This window comes from Tachypleus tridentatus, chromosome 1 (assembly GCF_004210375.1).
Source record: "Tachypleus tridentatus isolate NWPU-2018 chromosome 1, ASM421037v1, whole genome shotgun sequence".
Classification (NCBI taxonomy): Eukaryota; Metazoa; Arthropoda; class Merostomata; order Xiphosura; family Limulidae; genus Tachypleus; species Tachypleus tridentatus.
The window spans coordinates 55061870-55080875 of NC_134825.1; the positions used below are offsets into that span (position 1 = coordinate 55061870).

The window sequence follows — 19006 nt, forward strand, 5'->3', positions numbered from 1 at the left end:
CTTCAAATGTTCTGGTGTAACACTAAATGGAAATTTTTGGTAGACGATCCTGTTTCAGGTTAAGTGTATTGTTAATGTTACAGTATAGATTGTATTTCAGACATCGTTGATTGTTATATTGTTTATGGTTGGAGGGTTACGCAGCATAAAACGAATGGTTTTGTTTACAGCGTTAATTATATATTTAGAAATGTTGTTTGTTATAACAGCACGAAACAAACGGTAATAAAACGTATGCTATATAATGTATATATTATAGAACCTTATACTATCTATTATGTTGCAATCAACATCAGCATTACTCAGCTTAACTGTTGCTTAAAATACGCGGACTAATTTCTTAATTAACTATAAACTAATTAATGTTTTTATTCTTTTTAAAACTAATGCCTATTTGTTACACTTTTTTATTGTTGCATGCTAAGATACTAATACTTTCCCAGTGGCTGTGCCAATTTTATAAGTATTAAACGGTCGTGTGTTATGAAATCTAGGTTGAATATATTTGCCTTATGTAGTTTGTTTATAATTTTATACAAGATCTCTCACAGCATAGGCAGGCTGTTCAACGTTATAAACGTGTCACACACTGAAATTAGTAATGTAATAAAAATTAGTAAATAAACCTACACGAGATCCAAAAGTTTTGTACAAATCTTACTCCTAGTTCTTCGAAAGATATATCTAAGACGATAAGAACAATAAAGAACTAAATTATTGTAAATTAAGTGGCGTTTTAAACGTGTTTACTAATCGTACTGAGGAAAGATCGTCATATTAAAAAGAGCAATCAGTATAAGGCTTTTAATATAATGGACTTGCATAAACTAATTGTATTGTTTCAATATGGCACAGAGTATTATAACCTGAAAATATATATAACGCAAAACAAAAATACTTTATTCCAACTTACAATTTTATTTTCATTTGCAGTTCTGTATATATGCTAAATACTTAGCTGTATTGTTGGTAATTATACCAACAAGTCGTCTTAATTCGATATGGATGCTGAGGGATAATGGTTAGGGTGCTGGACAATGGATTTGAGGTTCCGTGGCTCACGAAGAAAAAACATATTCCGTACTTTGGAGCCGTGGCTGCGTTATAAGAATAACTGTCAAATCTTATGTTTCAGTCTGACAGTAGTAAACGAAGGGTTGAAGGGGGGGGGGAAGATGTTGACTAGCTACATTCCACTGTGGACTAACGCTTCAAAATTAAGGATGGTTAGCACAGATATTCAATATGTGGCTATGCGAGAGATTCAACAAAAACAAATATTGAATGATGAGAAAATTATAGAAGGATAAAATTATGATGGGTACAACTGAAACTTCGCAAGCATTTTGTTTTATTTTTTATTATTTTATCAACTTTGAATAAGACAGAACTATAGATCACATAAAACCATTACATTACTTCCAAAAATGACCTAATGTTTAGCGACATTGTGTTGGTTTCCCGACAGGTTAACCAATAAGATGAGAAAGAGGTACCTAATTCCCTGTTATCTAGACCAGTGTTTCCTCAAGGCTATATCATCGTACACTAGTGTGTTTTAATTGACCCAGCGATCTGTGTGTGAAAAAAGTTATTTTTTTCTATTGCTGTGTAAAACTAAATTAACAGTTACAATCAAATAAGTTAGGATATCAATTTCAACATAATTTTTAATCGGTGTCATTTGTCACTGTCTCTTTTTCAGATGTTTTAATATTTTTATTTTCTCGGTGTTATGAAATCTCCAATTTGTGGTGTGTCACATTTATACGTCAAGAACCACGAAAGCGATTTATTCATTCATAACGGGAATCTCAAGGAATTGCACAAAACCCTAACAGAATGCTCAGGTAGAAAGCACCTCAAACACTAAAGATTCAGTTCAAACAACGCTTTAAAACTTTTACCATTGACAGCTTAAGCTATACACACATAAAAATGCACAAAAAACACGCATATTAAACTTACATGGATAAGAAAATCCGCTCAAAACGGTCAGTTTGTAATTCTTATTCTTATAATTATTCTCGTGTCAGATTACAAAAAAAAATCCACAAAAAAACAGGCTTGTTATATTGCACCAAATCTTTTGAACAACACTAAATAAGGTACTGTGAAGGTCGTAGGGGTAATCAAAAATCGACTTGTTTTTTTCTATATTTCACATAAGCTACAAATATCATAATTCTAGTGTAAACAATGTTATTATTAGTTTTTGAAGCTAGCTTTTTTACAAATATCTGGTGTTTGTTCCTTTTAATAGCTTAAGTACAGGAATTACCACCCGATCATAGAAGAATGTAACATGTAGGTAGTCAATGCTCTGTACACTGTGCAATCGGTGTCTTTAGGAAACTAACCTTATATTATGTATGAAATGAAGGAGTGAAAAAATCAATATACGTAATATTAAATTTTATTACAAAACAATTAAGACGTTATAGTTCAAAAGCTTCGGAAATATACCCCTTTTTGCTTCATGGGTAAACTGGGAATGATGGTGTAATTGAAAAAAAAATGATATATATATAAAAAGAGCTGAGTGACGTGTTGAAGATTTTCTGGTTTTCTAGGAACTGTTTAGTATATTTTTCCATGTAGTGTTGTGTGTTCAATTTCCTGTATAATGTGGCTGGCGACGAGAGTGTTATGCAAAAAAGAAAAAGGCCGGGGTATTTTTGCTATTGAAATTGTTCAAAGAGAAATAAATCAAGTTATATTTAAGTGTTTCAGTAAAATAAAGGTTACACCCTGAGACTGATTTAAAAAGAGATGTTAAGCTACTTAATTTATATAAAAAGGTTCTCTAAGAGTTGTTTATGTATCTTCAACATATTTGTGATTGTATTTTTTATACTGTATAAAGTAAATTATATTTTGTGTTCCACGAGTGATTTCTTTGAGAATTTTAAGGTTTTTTGGTTGTGCTTGTCAGAAAATGAGTCAGTATTTCTTGCGAACTTGTAGGTTTGACAATGCGCTTTATTGACGATCTACAGCTGCAGCCTTAATATTTTACATCTCAAACTAATGCGATCCATTAGTCAATAGATACAGTAAATAATTATGAACCGTATCAGCTAGCTACTAGCTATGTTTTTAATGAATTACAATATGTAAAGTTAGCTACCATATCAAGCACCTGCAGTGTTAAAGCTTTCCAATTGTTAATCTTTTTATAGTTTGTTTGTTATGCGTGATAACCAGTAATTTAGAATGTGCAACGTGAAATAACCTGCAGTTATTGTTCAGCTTTGTTCCACTTATAAAATCAAGATTTGTTAAAAGTTGGAAGAAGAGAAAACTTCTCTCATAATTATCTGGAGTGTAAAATTCGTTTTTTCTAACTTATTATCAAAAGATATGTTAAGGTTTGAACGCGGCCCGGCATGGTCAGTGGGTTAAGGCACTTGACTCCAAATCGGAGGGTCGCGGGTTCAAATCTACGTCGCACCAAACATGCTCGCTCTTTCAGCCGTGGGGGCGTTATAATTTGACGGCCAATCCCACTATTCGTTGGTAAAAGAGTAGCCCAAGAGTTGGCGGTGGGTTGTGATGACCAGCTGCGTTCCCTCTAGTCTTACGCTGCTAAATTAGGGATGGCTGGCACAGATAGCCCTCGTGTAGCTTTGCGCGAAATTAATAACAAACAAACGTTTGAACGGTAATAACGTAAGATTTCTTTTGTTCGCGCTTTTTTATAGTTAATTGATATTTCTCTACTATTTCCTTTTTAATTTGACCAAGAAGTAAAAGTGAGTTAATATTTGAGGAAAACACCTGTACAGACAAAATTTACATTTGATAAAATACTGACATCTAAATATAATTCAGACGTAAGAACGGATTCGTCACTATAGTATTAATTCTACAGTTTAATTTCAAGTCATTCAGTAAGTTCAATTTCAAAAATTAGCTTGGAAATCTTGTTTTTTTTCAAAATGTGGATATGGTGTATATCGAGCCAACATCAGTATCACTGGAATGCTAAGACGTGTATGTTAAAATTACAATTTCTTTTTTTTACTGTAATTTCAGAACGGAATATGTGAGTAAGAAAACTTGCAATTCTGTTCCGTCAGAGTTAGTTGAAGTCATTCAACTTAATTTCTTACAGTTCTTTGTTGAAATAAATATTTTGACCCAAGTAATGGACACTATACATACATATAAAGTCAAGTAGAAATTTTTAAACTGAGATTTAATTTTTTTTTTCCTATTTCCGCTTGGCGCGACGTGAAGAAGATTCTGTTTGAAATTTGTCTGTTGATTTTGTTTTGCCACTTTATGGCAACGCCATGGCGAAGGAACGGTTTCATGTTTCGATATTAATCTTTCTAGATAAAAACATAGAGGAAAGACTTCATTCAGGAAGAGGAAAAAGAAGGTTTAAATTAGCTAACAGTAAAAAACAAAAAAACAAAATCGGACAACCAGATGTAAAGCCTGCATGGGTGAGTAAAGCAATAAAAAAAATGTAAAAGATATATTTATACAATATACCACTTAAGAAAGAGACGGAGAGACAAAACACGAATTTTGGAAGTATAAATTTTTCTGTTGAAGTTTTTATGGAATTATTTGTTCATATTGACAACAATTTTTTTACTTTGACTTGTTGAGAACTACAGTGAGTTTTGACATGTGTAGTATTAGAAAATGTTTCCTCGCGCTTTATATCAGAGGGTAACAGTTTGTTGTAAGCTCCACTGAGTGTAAATAAATATCTTTTATTTTTTGTTTTGCCGCCAAAGTTCAGAAAGATTATTATAACTGGAAGGCTAGACAACTTCAAAAAGAGTAATAAATGCTTATGTCAAGAAACGTATATCAAGCAAACTATTAACCACACTTTGTAAAAGTTATTTTTTAAAATCTCTAACACATGTAGTGGTTGGGGGACCGGGTGTGGCCTAGAGGTCAGTGTGCTGTACTGTAAATCCGATAATTATATTTTTTGCGACCCATTGCCACAAAAACGCTCTCAATGCATTTTAAAAAAACGTTGGTTAGTTTATATTTAATAGCATATACCCAGTCCTTTAAACCATCCTGACCTCTTTTCACTATTCTAACTTTAAATACTTTAACATTACCCAAAAAATACATTTTTGTCAGGCTCACACCTGGGATTTTACTTAGTATCACGTAGTTACTGATGATTATGTAACATAATTTGCAGAAGATGTTTCTGAAATATTACTATCCTTAATCTCTTTCGAAAATACACTTCTGGGGAGGGAGAATGCAAACTGAAACTCATGGGCGCATGTGTAACTCCCGGTGCAATTACAATTCATTTAGACAAATCCATAACCCCTAAATAAATTGCTAAAGTTTTGTTTTCTTAAAATTAAAAGATCTAACGATATTTATATGTACAGATTATTGAAACGTGTTTTTCAGATAATAAATTGTAAATTAGGGAAGCCAACATTCGCGGGCTATTTCCACACGATCAATTTTTTACACTAAAAAAATCGCGTATATCACTACGTGGAACTTATAGAAAGGTAGATAGCAGGGATGGATACAGAGGGGAGGATGAGGGCTGCATCCCCCATTGGCCACACCAAAATTGTGTAGATTAATGGGAAATCAGAAATATAAAGTACTGATCATCTCAATTAGAATATTTTTGATTACGTTGATTACTGAGTGGGATTTCTCCAGGAACAAGGAGCTACTGTCTGACCATTACTAAATTGACCTCAGACCTAGTGACTTTATAGTACGATAGTGCTGAACGATTACATGTAACTTGATATTTTAGAATAAAATGAATAAATGAGAGCTCATAGTCATACATGTTTCTTTTCTTTGTTTCTAAATTAATTCCATGAAATTTACGTTGCAGTAACAAGGAAAAGTTTAGTTGGAGTTGGGTTTAAGTCACTGTTACTTAGTCGATCATACTCCTCCCCCCACCAAAAAATCCTGTATCAACCCCTGGTAGATAGTACCAAATCTTATGCGCATTGGCCAAAATATAGCTGAGTAACTGACCACAAATTTCAAAATTATGCTTTTTTGCGGTGAAGTACGACCTCCTTAAAAAAAAAGACACAAAACTGGCATATTTCACACAAGTTGTCAATGTGTTGAACGGATGAATATTAACGTTTGCGCCAACTTTCATCTTGATTGCTGCAAATATAATCGGACAGGAGCCCAAAACATACATCTTTACCCCATAAAATCCTTAATAAGACTCAAATAAAAATAAATAAACGGTATCTGGACATATTGGTTCAAGGTATAGTCCTACCAAGTTAAAGTCAAGTTACCGGAAACTGGATGAATATTGATGGAAAAGTATTTGGAAAAATAATAAACAATAGAATCACAGTTTGTCTCTCTGTGGAGTCATAACACGTTGTATATTCAATATGCATTTTTTATTAAATTTTCATTATTTAGTTTTGTAATTGTATTATAAATTAGTTAAGTGGAAATTCTTTTAAATCACTGAGGTCATGAGAAACAACCCTTAAACTCTTTTCAAGCATCAATACATTGCAGGACTAGCTTAAATGCAAGTTTCAAACTGCAGTTCGTTCTGTAAAATTGGTACATGAAATTACAACGTGTAGCTCTTTATTTTCCATACTTATGGAAATCAGTTTGTCAAAACCTATACAATTACAATATTTAATGATTATGTTTTAACTGAATGCATATTAAGTTGTTTTTTGCTTTATTTTGGTAAAAGTGTTAATATCCATAGCAGCAGTCCTGAGATACAAATTCACATTTTGGGGAGAAGTTTACAACAAATGTGTAAAGTACAGAAAAACGTCGTAGATACAAACCTGGCGAGTTACAAGTGTGTGTGTGTGTTTTTTTTATACCAAAGCCACATTGGGCCATCTGCTGAGTCGACCCAGGGGAATCGAACCCCTAATTTTAGCGTTGTAAATCTGTAGACTTACCGCTGTACCAGGGGGGGACTACTTACAAATCAATAACATGGAGTTTCTGCTCGTAAGAACTTGAGTTCCTAAATGTGAAACACCTTCATTACAACTTACCATATTATCAAAATTTCACACGAATGTCCTCTGATGGGATAGCGGTAAGCTTATGGATTTATAACGCTAAATCCTACAGGTCTTATTTCCCATGATGGACATAGCACATATTCTAATGTGGCTTTGTTCTATATCAAATAGTGAATAGTAAGAAAATAAATCTCAATCAAGACTTCAATAGAATCTCACTAAAACTGTACAAATTACAAACAAAGTTTATTTTATTTAAATGTTTCGTACAGACAAGGTAAATAATATTTAAAGTCAGTGTATAATGAGTAGCTCAAAGAAGGTTTGTTTGAAGATAAGTACAAAGACACACACTGGGTTTTGGTTATCTTTTTAATAACCAGGTGGGTTAAGGCGTTCGGCTCTTAATCTGAGGGTCGCTGGTTCGAATCCCGGTCGCACCAACCATGCTTGCCCTTTCAGCCGTGGGGGCATTATAATGTGACGGTCAATCCCGCTATTTGTTGGTAAAAGAGTAGCCCAAGAGTTGGCGGTTGGTGGTGATGACTAGCTGCCTTCCTTCTAGTCTTACACTGCTAAATTAGGGACAGCTAGAAATTCGAAACAAACCAAACCAATCGATTATTTAATTATTAGAAAAGGAATAGGTAATTTGTTTAAGATATATAAAGAGAAAACAGTTGATTTGGGCAGAAAAAAATTTACTGAACGACACCTTGTGTATATATGGACTTAATGACCAAATCAATGAACTCCTGGGTTCAGGTACAGTCACTCCTAATTTTGAACTACCATAGGAAAGCTATCATCAAACAATATCAGATGCATGAGTGACCTTTTTGGTTCCTTTAACATATTAACAGGTGTAATGTAATAACTATTACTTATAAAAAGTGCCAAAAACTGAAAGTGTGGAATGTACTCAGTAGCATCAAGTCTCGAATCCTGGAATTTTCAATCAATAGCCTGACATGATAACCATTAGGCCAGGTCTGGCTAATTTTATACGTGAATGAATTTGAGTGTTCCCCTTTTTTTTTGTTCTGCATGTAGTGATTAATCTACATAAGATAATTATATCTTTTCCGTAAATAAATTATAGAATAAATTGGCAATATTGGTTTCAGCTCTATTAAAACATAGTTTTAAAATTTACGAGTCTAAGTCATAACAATAGATACAGAAGTAGGCTTAATAAATTTATAATAAAAACGAATAAATAAATAATAAATTTCTTGTAATAAACACTTACATCAAGTGAGTAACACGCATAATTACAGTTCTCAACTCAATTTCCTAAGCTAAATCAAAGATTAAGATTTATATATTAATCATTTTCGATTATTTCAAACAATGATACAGTTTGTTTGTTTGTTTTGAATTTCGCACAAAACTACACGAGGGCTCTACCTGCGCCAGCCGTCCCTAATTTAGCAGTGTGAGACAAGTCTTGGGCTATTCCTTTACCAACGAATAGTGGAATTGACCGTATCATTATAACACCTCCACCGCTGAAAGGGCGAGCATGTTGGATGTGACGAGGATTCGAACCCGAGACCCTCAGATTACGAGTCGAGCGTACTAATCACCTGGCCATGCCGGGCCCGATGGTACAATCGTTTGACATAATTTTAGAATTTTAAAATATACTACAAATTGCCACAAAAATTATTAAATATAATTGCTTCTAGCTTTACATAATTATCGAACATTTTAATAATGAGCTCATTATAATTAATCTCCAAAACTGCTGTCAAAATCAATCAACAGATTTTATTAGATGTCATCCTATGATACCGAATACTAATCATTAACTATTATTAATATTTATTTCTCTTAAATTTCTAAATTAACAAATTATTATATCATCAACGTGTGGAACACTTTATAGTTGCTGTTATTTTATTCGTGTTTATTGGTGCCCCTTTTGGTGATTGAGTGCACTAGGTTTTGTTTCTTTATGAATCCTCTTATAAGGACATTAGCCAGAAACGAGACTTCAGTCATCAAACTAGGATATCCCTGAAATATAATTTTGAAAAAACTAGGTCAAGGAATAGCTTAAGAGTAGTTACTATTAAAAACAAATTTTATTCTCAACATATTAGAAACAACTTTCGAATAAATGAAAACTTATCAGTATATTTGCTATTTTGATTTGTTAATGGTTTAGGTTGATTACTTGAAAATACAACTTGAAAAATTCTATAGTTAGAACGTCATTATCATATAGTTTATTTTTGTATTAGATTTCATGGCAATGACATGGTTGTTAAACTGGACGATAGCCAAAGTCTCGGAGTCCAATAGGCGCCAGCAACCTGTGTAGTTTTGTGGCGAAAGTAATGAGTCAGCTCTCTCGTCGAACGCAATAGAGTTAGCAACAGTCAGTTCCTAATGAGCAACATTTAAAATGAAAAAAATTGTTTGTTCAAAATAAGTTAACGTTACAGATAAGGTCGTATTTGTTATAACAGTAGTGAAAATGTTAAGTGAAATTAAACATAAAAGGTCGAAGAAACATCTTTCTTGCATAGTGAACATTTGTTCATTTTTTAACGCATATGTGTGTGTGTGTTTTTTCATATAGTAAAGCCACATCGAACTATCTGCTGAACCCACCGAGAGAGGTCGAACCCCTGATTTTAGTACGTAAATCCGTTTTTTTTTTTTTATTTACAAAGCTCTTGAAGAGGCCTCATAAACACATATATTACATGCAAAACAAATACAACAATCAAATACACAATTATATACAATTGAATGCTTTGTTTGTTTTGTAATTTCGCACAAAGCTACTCGAGGGCTATCTGTGCTAGCCGTCCCTAATTTAGCAGTGTAAGACTAGAGGGAAGGCAGCTAGTCATCACCACCCACCGCCAACTCTTGGGCTACTCTTTACCAACGAATAGTGGGATTGACCGTCACATTATACACCCCCACGGCTGGGAGGGCGAGCATGTTTAGCGCGACGCGGGCGCGAACCCGCGACCCTCGGATTACGAGTCGCACGCCTTACGCGCTAGGCCATGCCGGGCCACAATTGAATGTACCGAATACTATTGGTAGTTACTCATATCAAAGGACACACAATAATGTAACGTTGTGAACATGGACGAATAAGTTTACAATAAAATTGAAAGAAAGAATTGACATCATTACGAATAACATACCTGGAATAATGAAAACTTATTTTCTTTCTTAACTGACCTTTATAAAATTATAACAGATTTAATTGTATATTTTTGGCTAAACAAATTTTCCTAACAGTCATAATACAATATTTAGTTAATGTAATCAAAACATACACTGTAGACTGTCATCTTTTCTTAATCCTTTTAGGAAGCCCTGTATAAGAGGCCCGGCATGGCCAAGCATGTTTAGGCGTGCGACTCGTAATCTGAGGGTTGCGGGTTCGCATCCCTGTCGCGCCAAACATGCTCGCCCTTTCAGCCGTGGGGGCCTTATAATGTTACGGTCAATCCCACTATTCGTTGGTAAAAGAGTAGCCCAAGAGTTGGCGGTGGGTGGTGATGACTAGCTGCCTTCCCTCTAGTCTTACACTGCTAAATTAGGGACGACTAGCACAGATAATCCTCGAGTAGCTTTATGCGAAATTCAAACAAACAAACAAACAAACAAACCCTGTATAAGAATTTGCCGTTTCTGATTCAATGGTACGGATTTTTGTATGATAAAGGAAATAATGTCGAAAACTAACGTCCATAAGAGATGAACCATTGGACACAGGCAATATAAATGTCTCACTGTTTCAGTGTCTTTACTACAAACTGTACATAAACCAGTATCATGTTTTTGCATGTGAACAAGTTTATTGTTCGTCATTAAGGCATTGTGATAAAATAAATAATCCACATCAGCAAGGACAAAGCCTTTAAATGGGTGATAAGTATATTTATGTATTTTCTTCCAGTTAGTATCTCTTAAAATATCTTTCTGTGCAGTAATTTCGTCAGTAGCTGGGATAGAGTTCTGGTATATTAAATCCGTAGACTTACCGCTGTACTAGCGGATGGCCAACCAATATCGACACTATAGACTATATGCATTTACCACGGGAATCGAACCCCACATTTTAGCGCTGTAAGTCCGTAAATTTACTTTTGATCCTCTGGAATACCCAAAATCGAAAGTTTGTTCTGTACTTTATTTTACCTAATATTTTTATACCCATACCAGTGATCCCCTTCGTGTTTAGCAGCTCATGTATAGTAACATGCTTCGCGACAGATAACGAATGCAAGCTATTTTTATTAAATTATAGCTGCAAACTTATCAATGGGTAACAATTATGATTTTGAGTTTATACAATGTTTTTTTGCACTGTAGATATTGTTAAGGTAATTCACTCTGTAGCTGAATTAAGCCTGTATGTTTTCTTTACCGTTTCGGACAGTAGTTTTTGTTGGTATGAAGCTTGGCTTCAGCCATCCTCGGCCTTTCCCTCAAGCAGCTTCTCATGTTGTTTTGCAAATGAACAAACCTGGTTTCAATCCATTTCAGGCTTAGTTTCAGTACACCAAGGCTATTTTCTTCTAATTAGGCCTCGTATATCGGGCCTAATTCAACCAATGAAGTCACTTGATCGCGTTAAATATTTCTGTGAATAATTTCGTCTGTACAGTATATTTAGTCGCCATCTGGTTAAAAAAAAAAAAAAAAAGTGCTATCTGTACATTCCATTTTCAGTTTTCAACTGTGACAAAAATCGAGAATAAATTTAGCTTCTAATTCTGGCCTGATTTTATACTTTCAAAGAACTATTCATGGGTTTCACTTCCTTCAGCTGCGACCTGTGTCTCTGCCTGACTTAACCTTTGAAGGAAGGAAATGTAAAATCTGAGAATAAAGAGTGTAAAATTATCACATTTACATAAGTTGAATTATTTGTTACTTTCCTAATTATTTAATTTCTTCTTCGTAATTAAAAGCAAGGAATGCGATTTGGTTTACGATAGACATATTTTCTGAAATGTGTGAAAGCAAATAATCTTAAGAAAACAGAGCCAGCTGCTTTGGATGTCAAGTATTTTTCTTCAGACCTCATATGACGTGTTTCAAACTATCGAATATGAATGAATGCCTTGTCTGAGATGTAATTAGATATATTTGTTAGTACCGTTACACGAAATTGTAATTAGACGAATATTTGTGCTGTAACAGCTATATCTGTGATATTTATGCACTAAATTCATTCTGTTGGCCCTCTAGTGGCACAGAGGTATATCTGCGAACTTCTACTGCTAGAAACCGGCTTTCATGTTTAACAACAAACAACATTCTGTGGTTGGTTTACAAATATATAATATAATTTTACCTTCTATAAGCAGCTGTTTCTGGTAAAAATGCATTCATTTATGTATGACTGACAGTCATCAATACACTAGAAACTAAATACTTCTAATAAATGAACTTCAACTCATTAATTCGAGGTTTAAGATTATACTCTTAAGTTATAATGTTTAACAAAGACAGAGTCGAGTCGAAGAACCAAAAATTGGTGAACTCGATTAGAATTACGATTAAAAACTTCAACTTTTCATTCGCATACGTCATTATATGTTTAGGTTTCACTCTTTGTTGTTTTTTCAAGCGACCTTCAACAGTTGACTTTTACGCACACGTTAGTATATTTACTCAATGCTGTTAAGTCATTAAATACTACCAAGAAATGAAACGAGGTAGTTTTTCTTCCATCGATACTTCGCTTTTCAAAAGAGATGAGCATTAATAAACTTAGAAATTGTTAAGTAACCTTAACTAATAGTTGAATGATAACTAAAACGTGTTCAGGTTAACACTGTTCTGTCAGTACATTTACCAGTGTATATACATTCTACAAAATTATCTATTTCTATGGCACGGCTCTGGATTTTGGAGCTAGCGAACCAGGTTTAAAATTTGTGCAATACCAAAAATATTCCCCTCACTCCAGGAGTTGTGGGTGCGTTATGAGAATAACAGTCAATCCACTACCGTAGTTAATGGGCGGAAGGGTGTTGCTGACTGGTTCCATTCCCTCTGATCAGTAGTTTAAAATTAGTTTTAGTAGATAGTTTTAGTAGCTTTACTCTAAGTACAGATACAAAACGATCCACTTTCTCTGGTTACTCTAGCCTGTCCAGTTTACTAATTGTTAGATGTGTTAAATTCTTCACAGTAAAATATACCATAGTAATATTGTAAACTTCATTTCTACAGAAAATAAAATCGGATTATATAACAGTTGATCGTGGGATGCATTGCGTTTACACCTTCTTCTCTCGCACTTTACTTACGTGCAGAGTATTGCCACGTACTTAAACTGAAACTGTGAGTCCGAAAGTTTATGATTCGCAGTGCGTTATAAGAGTGTAGACCAAATTCTATTACTCGATCAGAGTAGCCCAACAGTCGGCGAAGAATGTTGTTGACTCCAGATACCTTCACTCAAGTTCATCACTTCAGAATTAGGAACGACTAGTGCACATAACCCTTGTGCGAATGCCCACAACAAATAAACCAGACATCTTTTACGACTTACTTTATAATGCAACAGGTGAATATGTTAACCCAATAAAAACTTTACTTAGGTTAGAGACAAGTCTGTTTTCATAGAAAGGAACAGTTGTCAATATTCATTTTAAGAACTGTAAGAATAATATATTATAATAAGTCAACTACACTACGTCTGTCATATCCTGTTGGTAGTGCATTCTTTCGTCTAGTTCCAGGGTTCATCATGTTAGCTGAGATACGACAGACAAACGAGTGAGTGATCAAGGCGTTATATTATCAGTTTTCATAAACAGCAACTGTTTACCCACGGTGTAATTATTATCAATTTTATTTAAAACGTTTACAAAACAGGCTTTTAGGGTAAGGATTGAAATAGTATTACAATATTATTTATTCACTTTATTTATAACACTAATTATTTATTATTTTACTTGAATTAACTTTACCACAATTCAAAAACATGCCAAGCCAGCAAGCTAGTTTTCTTCTACAAGGCATACATTTTTTAAAAATAAAATATATGGACTTTTCTGATAGAACTCCTTTATTAACTCGTAAGAACAACAGTCTTCGTTTATAAATTTATAAATTACGTTCTTACATGGATTGAAAAGACGAACCAAATTATATGAATGTTTTGTCCGTGATGCAGATAGATATAAAATAAGAATATTATGATTATTCTGGTACATCTGAAAACTTTGATATCGGTGCCCATTTACTACCATTTGAAACATCTGAGCAACACACGATAACGAAGTGAGAGACAAATTGTGTATTATTCAAAAATAAGAAAACAACAGAAATGGTAATTTCAGTACTGGTACATTTCCTGTTACCTTGACAATTGAAACATTACTCAGAAATTGGCAAGTGTACTATGTGTATTTGCCAAGATGACTGTGATAACCAATAAAATATCTTTACGTTTATTGATGTTAAACGGGCGCCTTGACCTTTAACGTAGGTCAAGTGATATATGTAATTAAATAATCGGTGAACTTTATCATATAAAGAAGGCTACAAGCAAGCTAAGGTTTGATGAAGTATGATACATTTTATTCAAGCTACAGTATACAAAGTCAATTGGGTGATATAACCCAGAAAAACAATTAATTCGTCAACGTCAAATTTTGTAACAGTCATTTAGTAAATTCTACTCGTGTTACAGAGGGCGCAAGATACTAGATACGACTTGAATATTGAACTTTGGTTGACCTTCCAATGTTTAGATAGAAATAATAAATGTTTGGTTTATGAACCTTGATAATGTCATTTAGATGCAAATGGATTTATTCGTTTTGCTATTGTAAAAACGTAAAAAAAATCGTATATATGTTTATCTAAAAGACAATAACAATAAATGCAAAGAAAGTGATTTAAGTAAAATATTAAATGTAAAAGACAAAAACAACAACAGACATTTGAGCTTGAGCTAATCAACGAACAGTGGGATTGAACTTAATATAATAGCCTTCGCACTGCTGAAAGGGTGTTATAATATCTTCGACCTATATGTTAGTCGCCCTAACAACCAGATCATGGCGGTCAAATACAAGGTTAAGAGAATGAAGCAAGTTTTGGTAAAACTGTATGTGTACTAATTAATTTTAAAATAACTATTTATTTATTTATATTATTCTACATATAAAATGTCTGTGCCCAAAATCGTTAAGAGAAAAACATAATTTGTGTCGTTAAACGTGACATTAATTTCAAGTTGGACCCAGTTGAACAATGTTCTTTTATTTCACATAGTGTGTGTGTGTGTTTTTATAGCAAAGACACATCGGGCTATCTGCTGAGCCCACCGATGGGGAATCGAACCCCTGATTTTAGCGTTGTAAATCCGTGGACATATCGCTTCACTAGCAGGGGCTTCGCGTAGTGACTAGCTTGTGTTGCTTTATATATGTTAGTGTACACCTGTTATTTTTATATAGACAGACAATGTTCAATCCTGTTATGAATAAATGAAATGAGTCTCTCCAACACAAACTTTCCATGTGAAATGCTGACAAGTGGAAAGAAATTCCAAGACTGGGGATTTGTTGAACTCGGAAACTCTGGCTAATGAGGTCAATTACCTCTGTTTCACCCATAAGGCTTTTAACTTTGGGAAATAACACCGCATTGTGTTATTTGATTAAGTTAGTGTGCTGGTTTACTACTGTTCAATTTAAGAGCGAATTTTTATAGATCTCTTTAAAACATGTAGATATGTTCTCGTATACGTCACAGAGATAAGTATATTAGGCTATAGAACTTGACTAGTTTTGGCATCACTAACCTATATTCCATTGTTCACCACTGTTATTCGTGAACGTTTTACCTCGTCGTTTGATCATTACGATAAATTACCCAATAACCTGATTATTTGTATTAACATTATTATTGAATTATGTTATTGGATTAGATGTATTTTGTTTTGATCGTGAATATATACGCTTAATAGCTGTGAAGATAGATATAGTAAATATTACATCTATTTTACAAATGTCAGACAACAACGATAAAACAATGTTGAAATAATTTCAAGTTTAAGTTCTTTTAACAACTAATTTTCTCATTTCCAGCTCTCCTCTAAAAGAGACCTGTTTTTTTGTCAAGATGGAAACGCCTCGCCTATTTCTAATTTGTCGACAAATGTCAATAAAGAAAAGGTTGTGGACAGAGACAGCGAAATAATGAATGGAAAAGGCGAAGGCAAAGAATCGTTGTCTTCACACAATGACATGCAGGATTACGTTGGATTCGCCAACTTACCAAAACAGGTGTATAGAAAAGCAGTTAAGCGAGGATTTAACTTTACTTTAATGGTGGTCGGTAGGTGAACGTTCTGTTGTTCTACATACGTTCGTACTATGTTTTAGTTACATAAAAATTACGTACACTTTTCTGTGGTGGTTAAAAATATATTAAAATTCTGTTAAAAGTACGTGTTGTTTTAGTAAATTATAACACTTTGCATCATCAGAAGGATATAATAACTTATATTTTCACATTTAATTTTTTATCTGCACTTTAATTTGAACAACAATGATAAAATAAAGAAAACGGAGTTTAATTTGTCGTCGTGTGAGGGAGTTCTTAAAATTCAAATAAAAAATACTGTTGAAATGTAAACATTTAATTTTTCATCATTGGCTTATGCTGTACCTAATTTCCAGGTTTTGATAATAAACAAATTATCATACAAGTTAAAAAAAGGTTAAATTTTTTAGAGAATGTTATGCTTGAAAAAATCGTTCTTTTTATTATTAAAGATATTTTTTTAACCACTGGTAAATTATTTCGCTTGTCGGAACAAACATTATTGTGTCAAATTTGTATTAGAGATGGATTTTATGTCATTCAGTGGTTTTGATTATCTTGTAAGATTTCAAGTTTTTTGCTCTTGGAATTAACGAAAATTGAAGCATCACACCTTGGGAAATCTTGAAGGTGGCACACCATTCTGTATAATTAAAAATGTTTTTCTGAAAAACTGAAAATTGATACCGTTGGTAATCGATCTTGCTTGCAGATGTTTTAGCTAGTTAAACTGTCCCTCCTCAGATGCCTTGAGTCTCACTTTTCACTTCACGCAACGGAATTTGTCAGGAATTTGAGCTACGCTAGTCAACTTGTAAACCTCGGAATCTACTTCCAGCCATTTTTGTAAAAGTAGAAAAAAACAGTTTGTAACTTAGGTACATCGTGGTTTAAAAATTGAATGACTGTTTTGGATTTTGTAAGATATGAAGATTATAATGAATGCATGACATTATATAGTTTATATATATATATGCTATATATATTAAGTGACAAACTTACTACTTAATATATGAACTTGAACGGTAATATTAATATATTCTGGAAACTTTAAATCCGGTTTGATCTTAATAAGTTAACAAAAGCTACAATCTTATTGATGTTATCCTATTTGTATACTAGTTAAGTTGCAGTATTATTGTTCTGCACTGTTTTGGCGGTCATGCATATCACTATGTAACATAAATTTTGTTCCTGGATAGTATGCGTTATTTCTTAATTGCTTATGTTGTAAAAGTACAGAAAATTGCCATTTTCCCCTTTAAACTTTGCTTCTGTAACCTGAATAATGAAATTTAGAAATTTACCTATTTTCTATGTAAAAATGGGCAAATTTGCAAATTTTCATTTACATAAGGTTTGAATAAAACAACATATGAATCAAGATTTACATGTATTTACATGTATAAAGTTATACAAAAATGAACAAAAATATTTAGAAGTGAGTAGTTTATCGAGATTTGCGACTGTAATGTAAATCACTTTCACATATCAGCCCCAAAATATAGTCTCCCATCATGTTTTCGTTATACGCTTCTTGGTAGCGGCATTCAAAGTCCAGTATATCTTACTGGAAGCGCTCGACTTGCTACTCTGAGTATTCTCCCATGTTCTCCTTGAATTTATCAAGATGAGCGTCAAGGATATGGACTTTCATGGACATCGTGCAGTCCATTTTGCCGTAGTTCACCAGAGCCTCAACAAGTTCCACATAATTTTCGGCCTTGTGATTGCCCAAGAAGCCCCGAACCACTGCGACAAAGCTGCCCCAAGCTTTTTTCCCTTCCTACTGAGCTTCTTGGGGAATTCTGTGCACTCCAGGATCTTCTTTGTTTGTGGCCCAACGTAGACACCAGCTTTGACCTTTGCCTCAGACAGCTGACGAAAAAGTCTCGAAGGACCTTGAAGGCTACAGACTCCTTATCAAGAGCTGTTACAAATTGTTTCATAAGACTCAATTTTATGTGCAATGGCGGGAACAAGACCTTCTGGAGGTCCACTGGTGGCTCACATTTGAGAACTCTGTCCGTTGTGACCAGTGCTTCCTGTTGTAGTGCACTGTGGTGTCCCTGCTGTCCCAAAGGCAAAGATAACAGGGAAACTTGGTAAAGCTTCTTTGGAGATCCATTAGGAATGCCACCATTTTGAAGTTTCCGATAACCTCCCAGCCATACTCATCATACTTCAAGGCTTCTAACAAGGTCTTGACGCTGTTGTATTCCTCATGGTTCTCTTTTTCCTTCTGTACCATCCTGCAAAAGAGCAAAATAAAATTGTTATTATGAATAATAAATTTATTTCATTCACAACTAATGTGTAAGAGGTTCATGCAAAATATTTTATATGTGATATTTTTTCTATACTGTTGGAAATTAAAAAACAACAAATATTTAAATTTTAAAAGGTCTAAACTTTGTATAATATAAAATATTACTACTTAAGCAAACAAAAATTGTCCGTCTTACCTTCTATAGTTTTTATTTCAGTGCTCGCAAGTAAAATGATGTGTCTAGGGTTTGTCTTGATCCCCGACAGGCATGCCGAAAAAAAACTTTGTAGGCTTCACACATTTTAGCAGATGCTGTCACAGAGTACTGTTTCGCTCGTCTTGATAAATTGGCCACATACATAGCTCAATACGTCTGGAGAATGCTTGCAGCTTCATGATGTCA

General features: G+C 33.8%; 1 protein-coding gene across 4 annotated transcripts in view; it reads left to right on the forward strand.

Annotated features, from left to right (window-relative positions):
• Window positions 1-19006, forward strand: part of LOC143249218 (septin-7-like) — a 59287-nt gene that overhangs the window by 1026 nt on the left and 39255 nt on the right. For 2 of the 4 annotated variants that reach the window (XR_013027642.1, XM_076498711.1), the window contains exons 2-3: window positions 4342-4454; window positions 16097-16346. Coding sequence is in view for 2 of the 4 variants with exons in the window: in XM_076498711.1 (XP_076354826.1) it covers window positions 16208-16346 (139 nt within the window). In the remaining 2 variants the exon portion in view is untranslated. The remainder of the gene's footprint in view (window positions 1-4341; window positions 4455-16096; window positions 16347-19006) is intronic. The other 2 variants (XR_013027639.1, XM_076498702.1) reach the window with 1 other exon arrangement.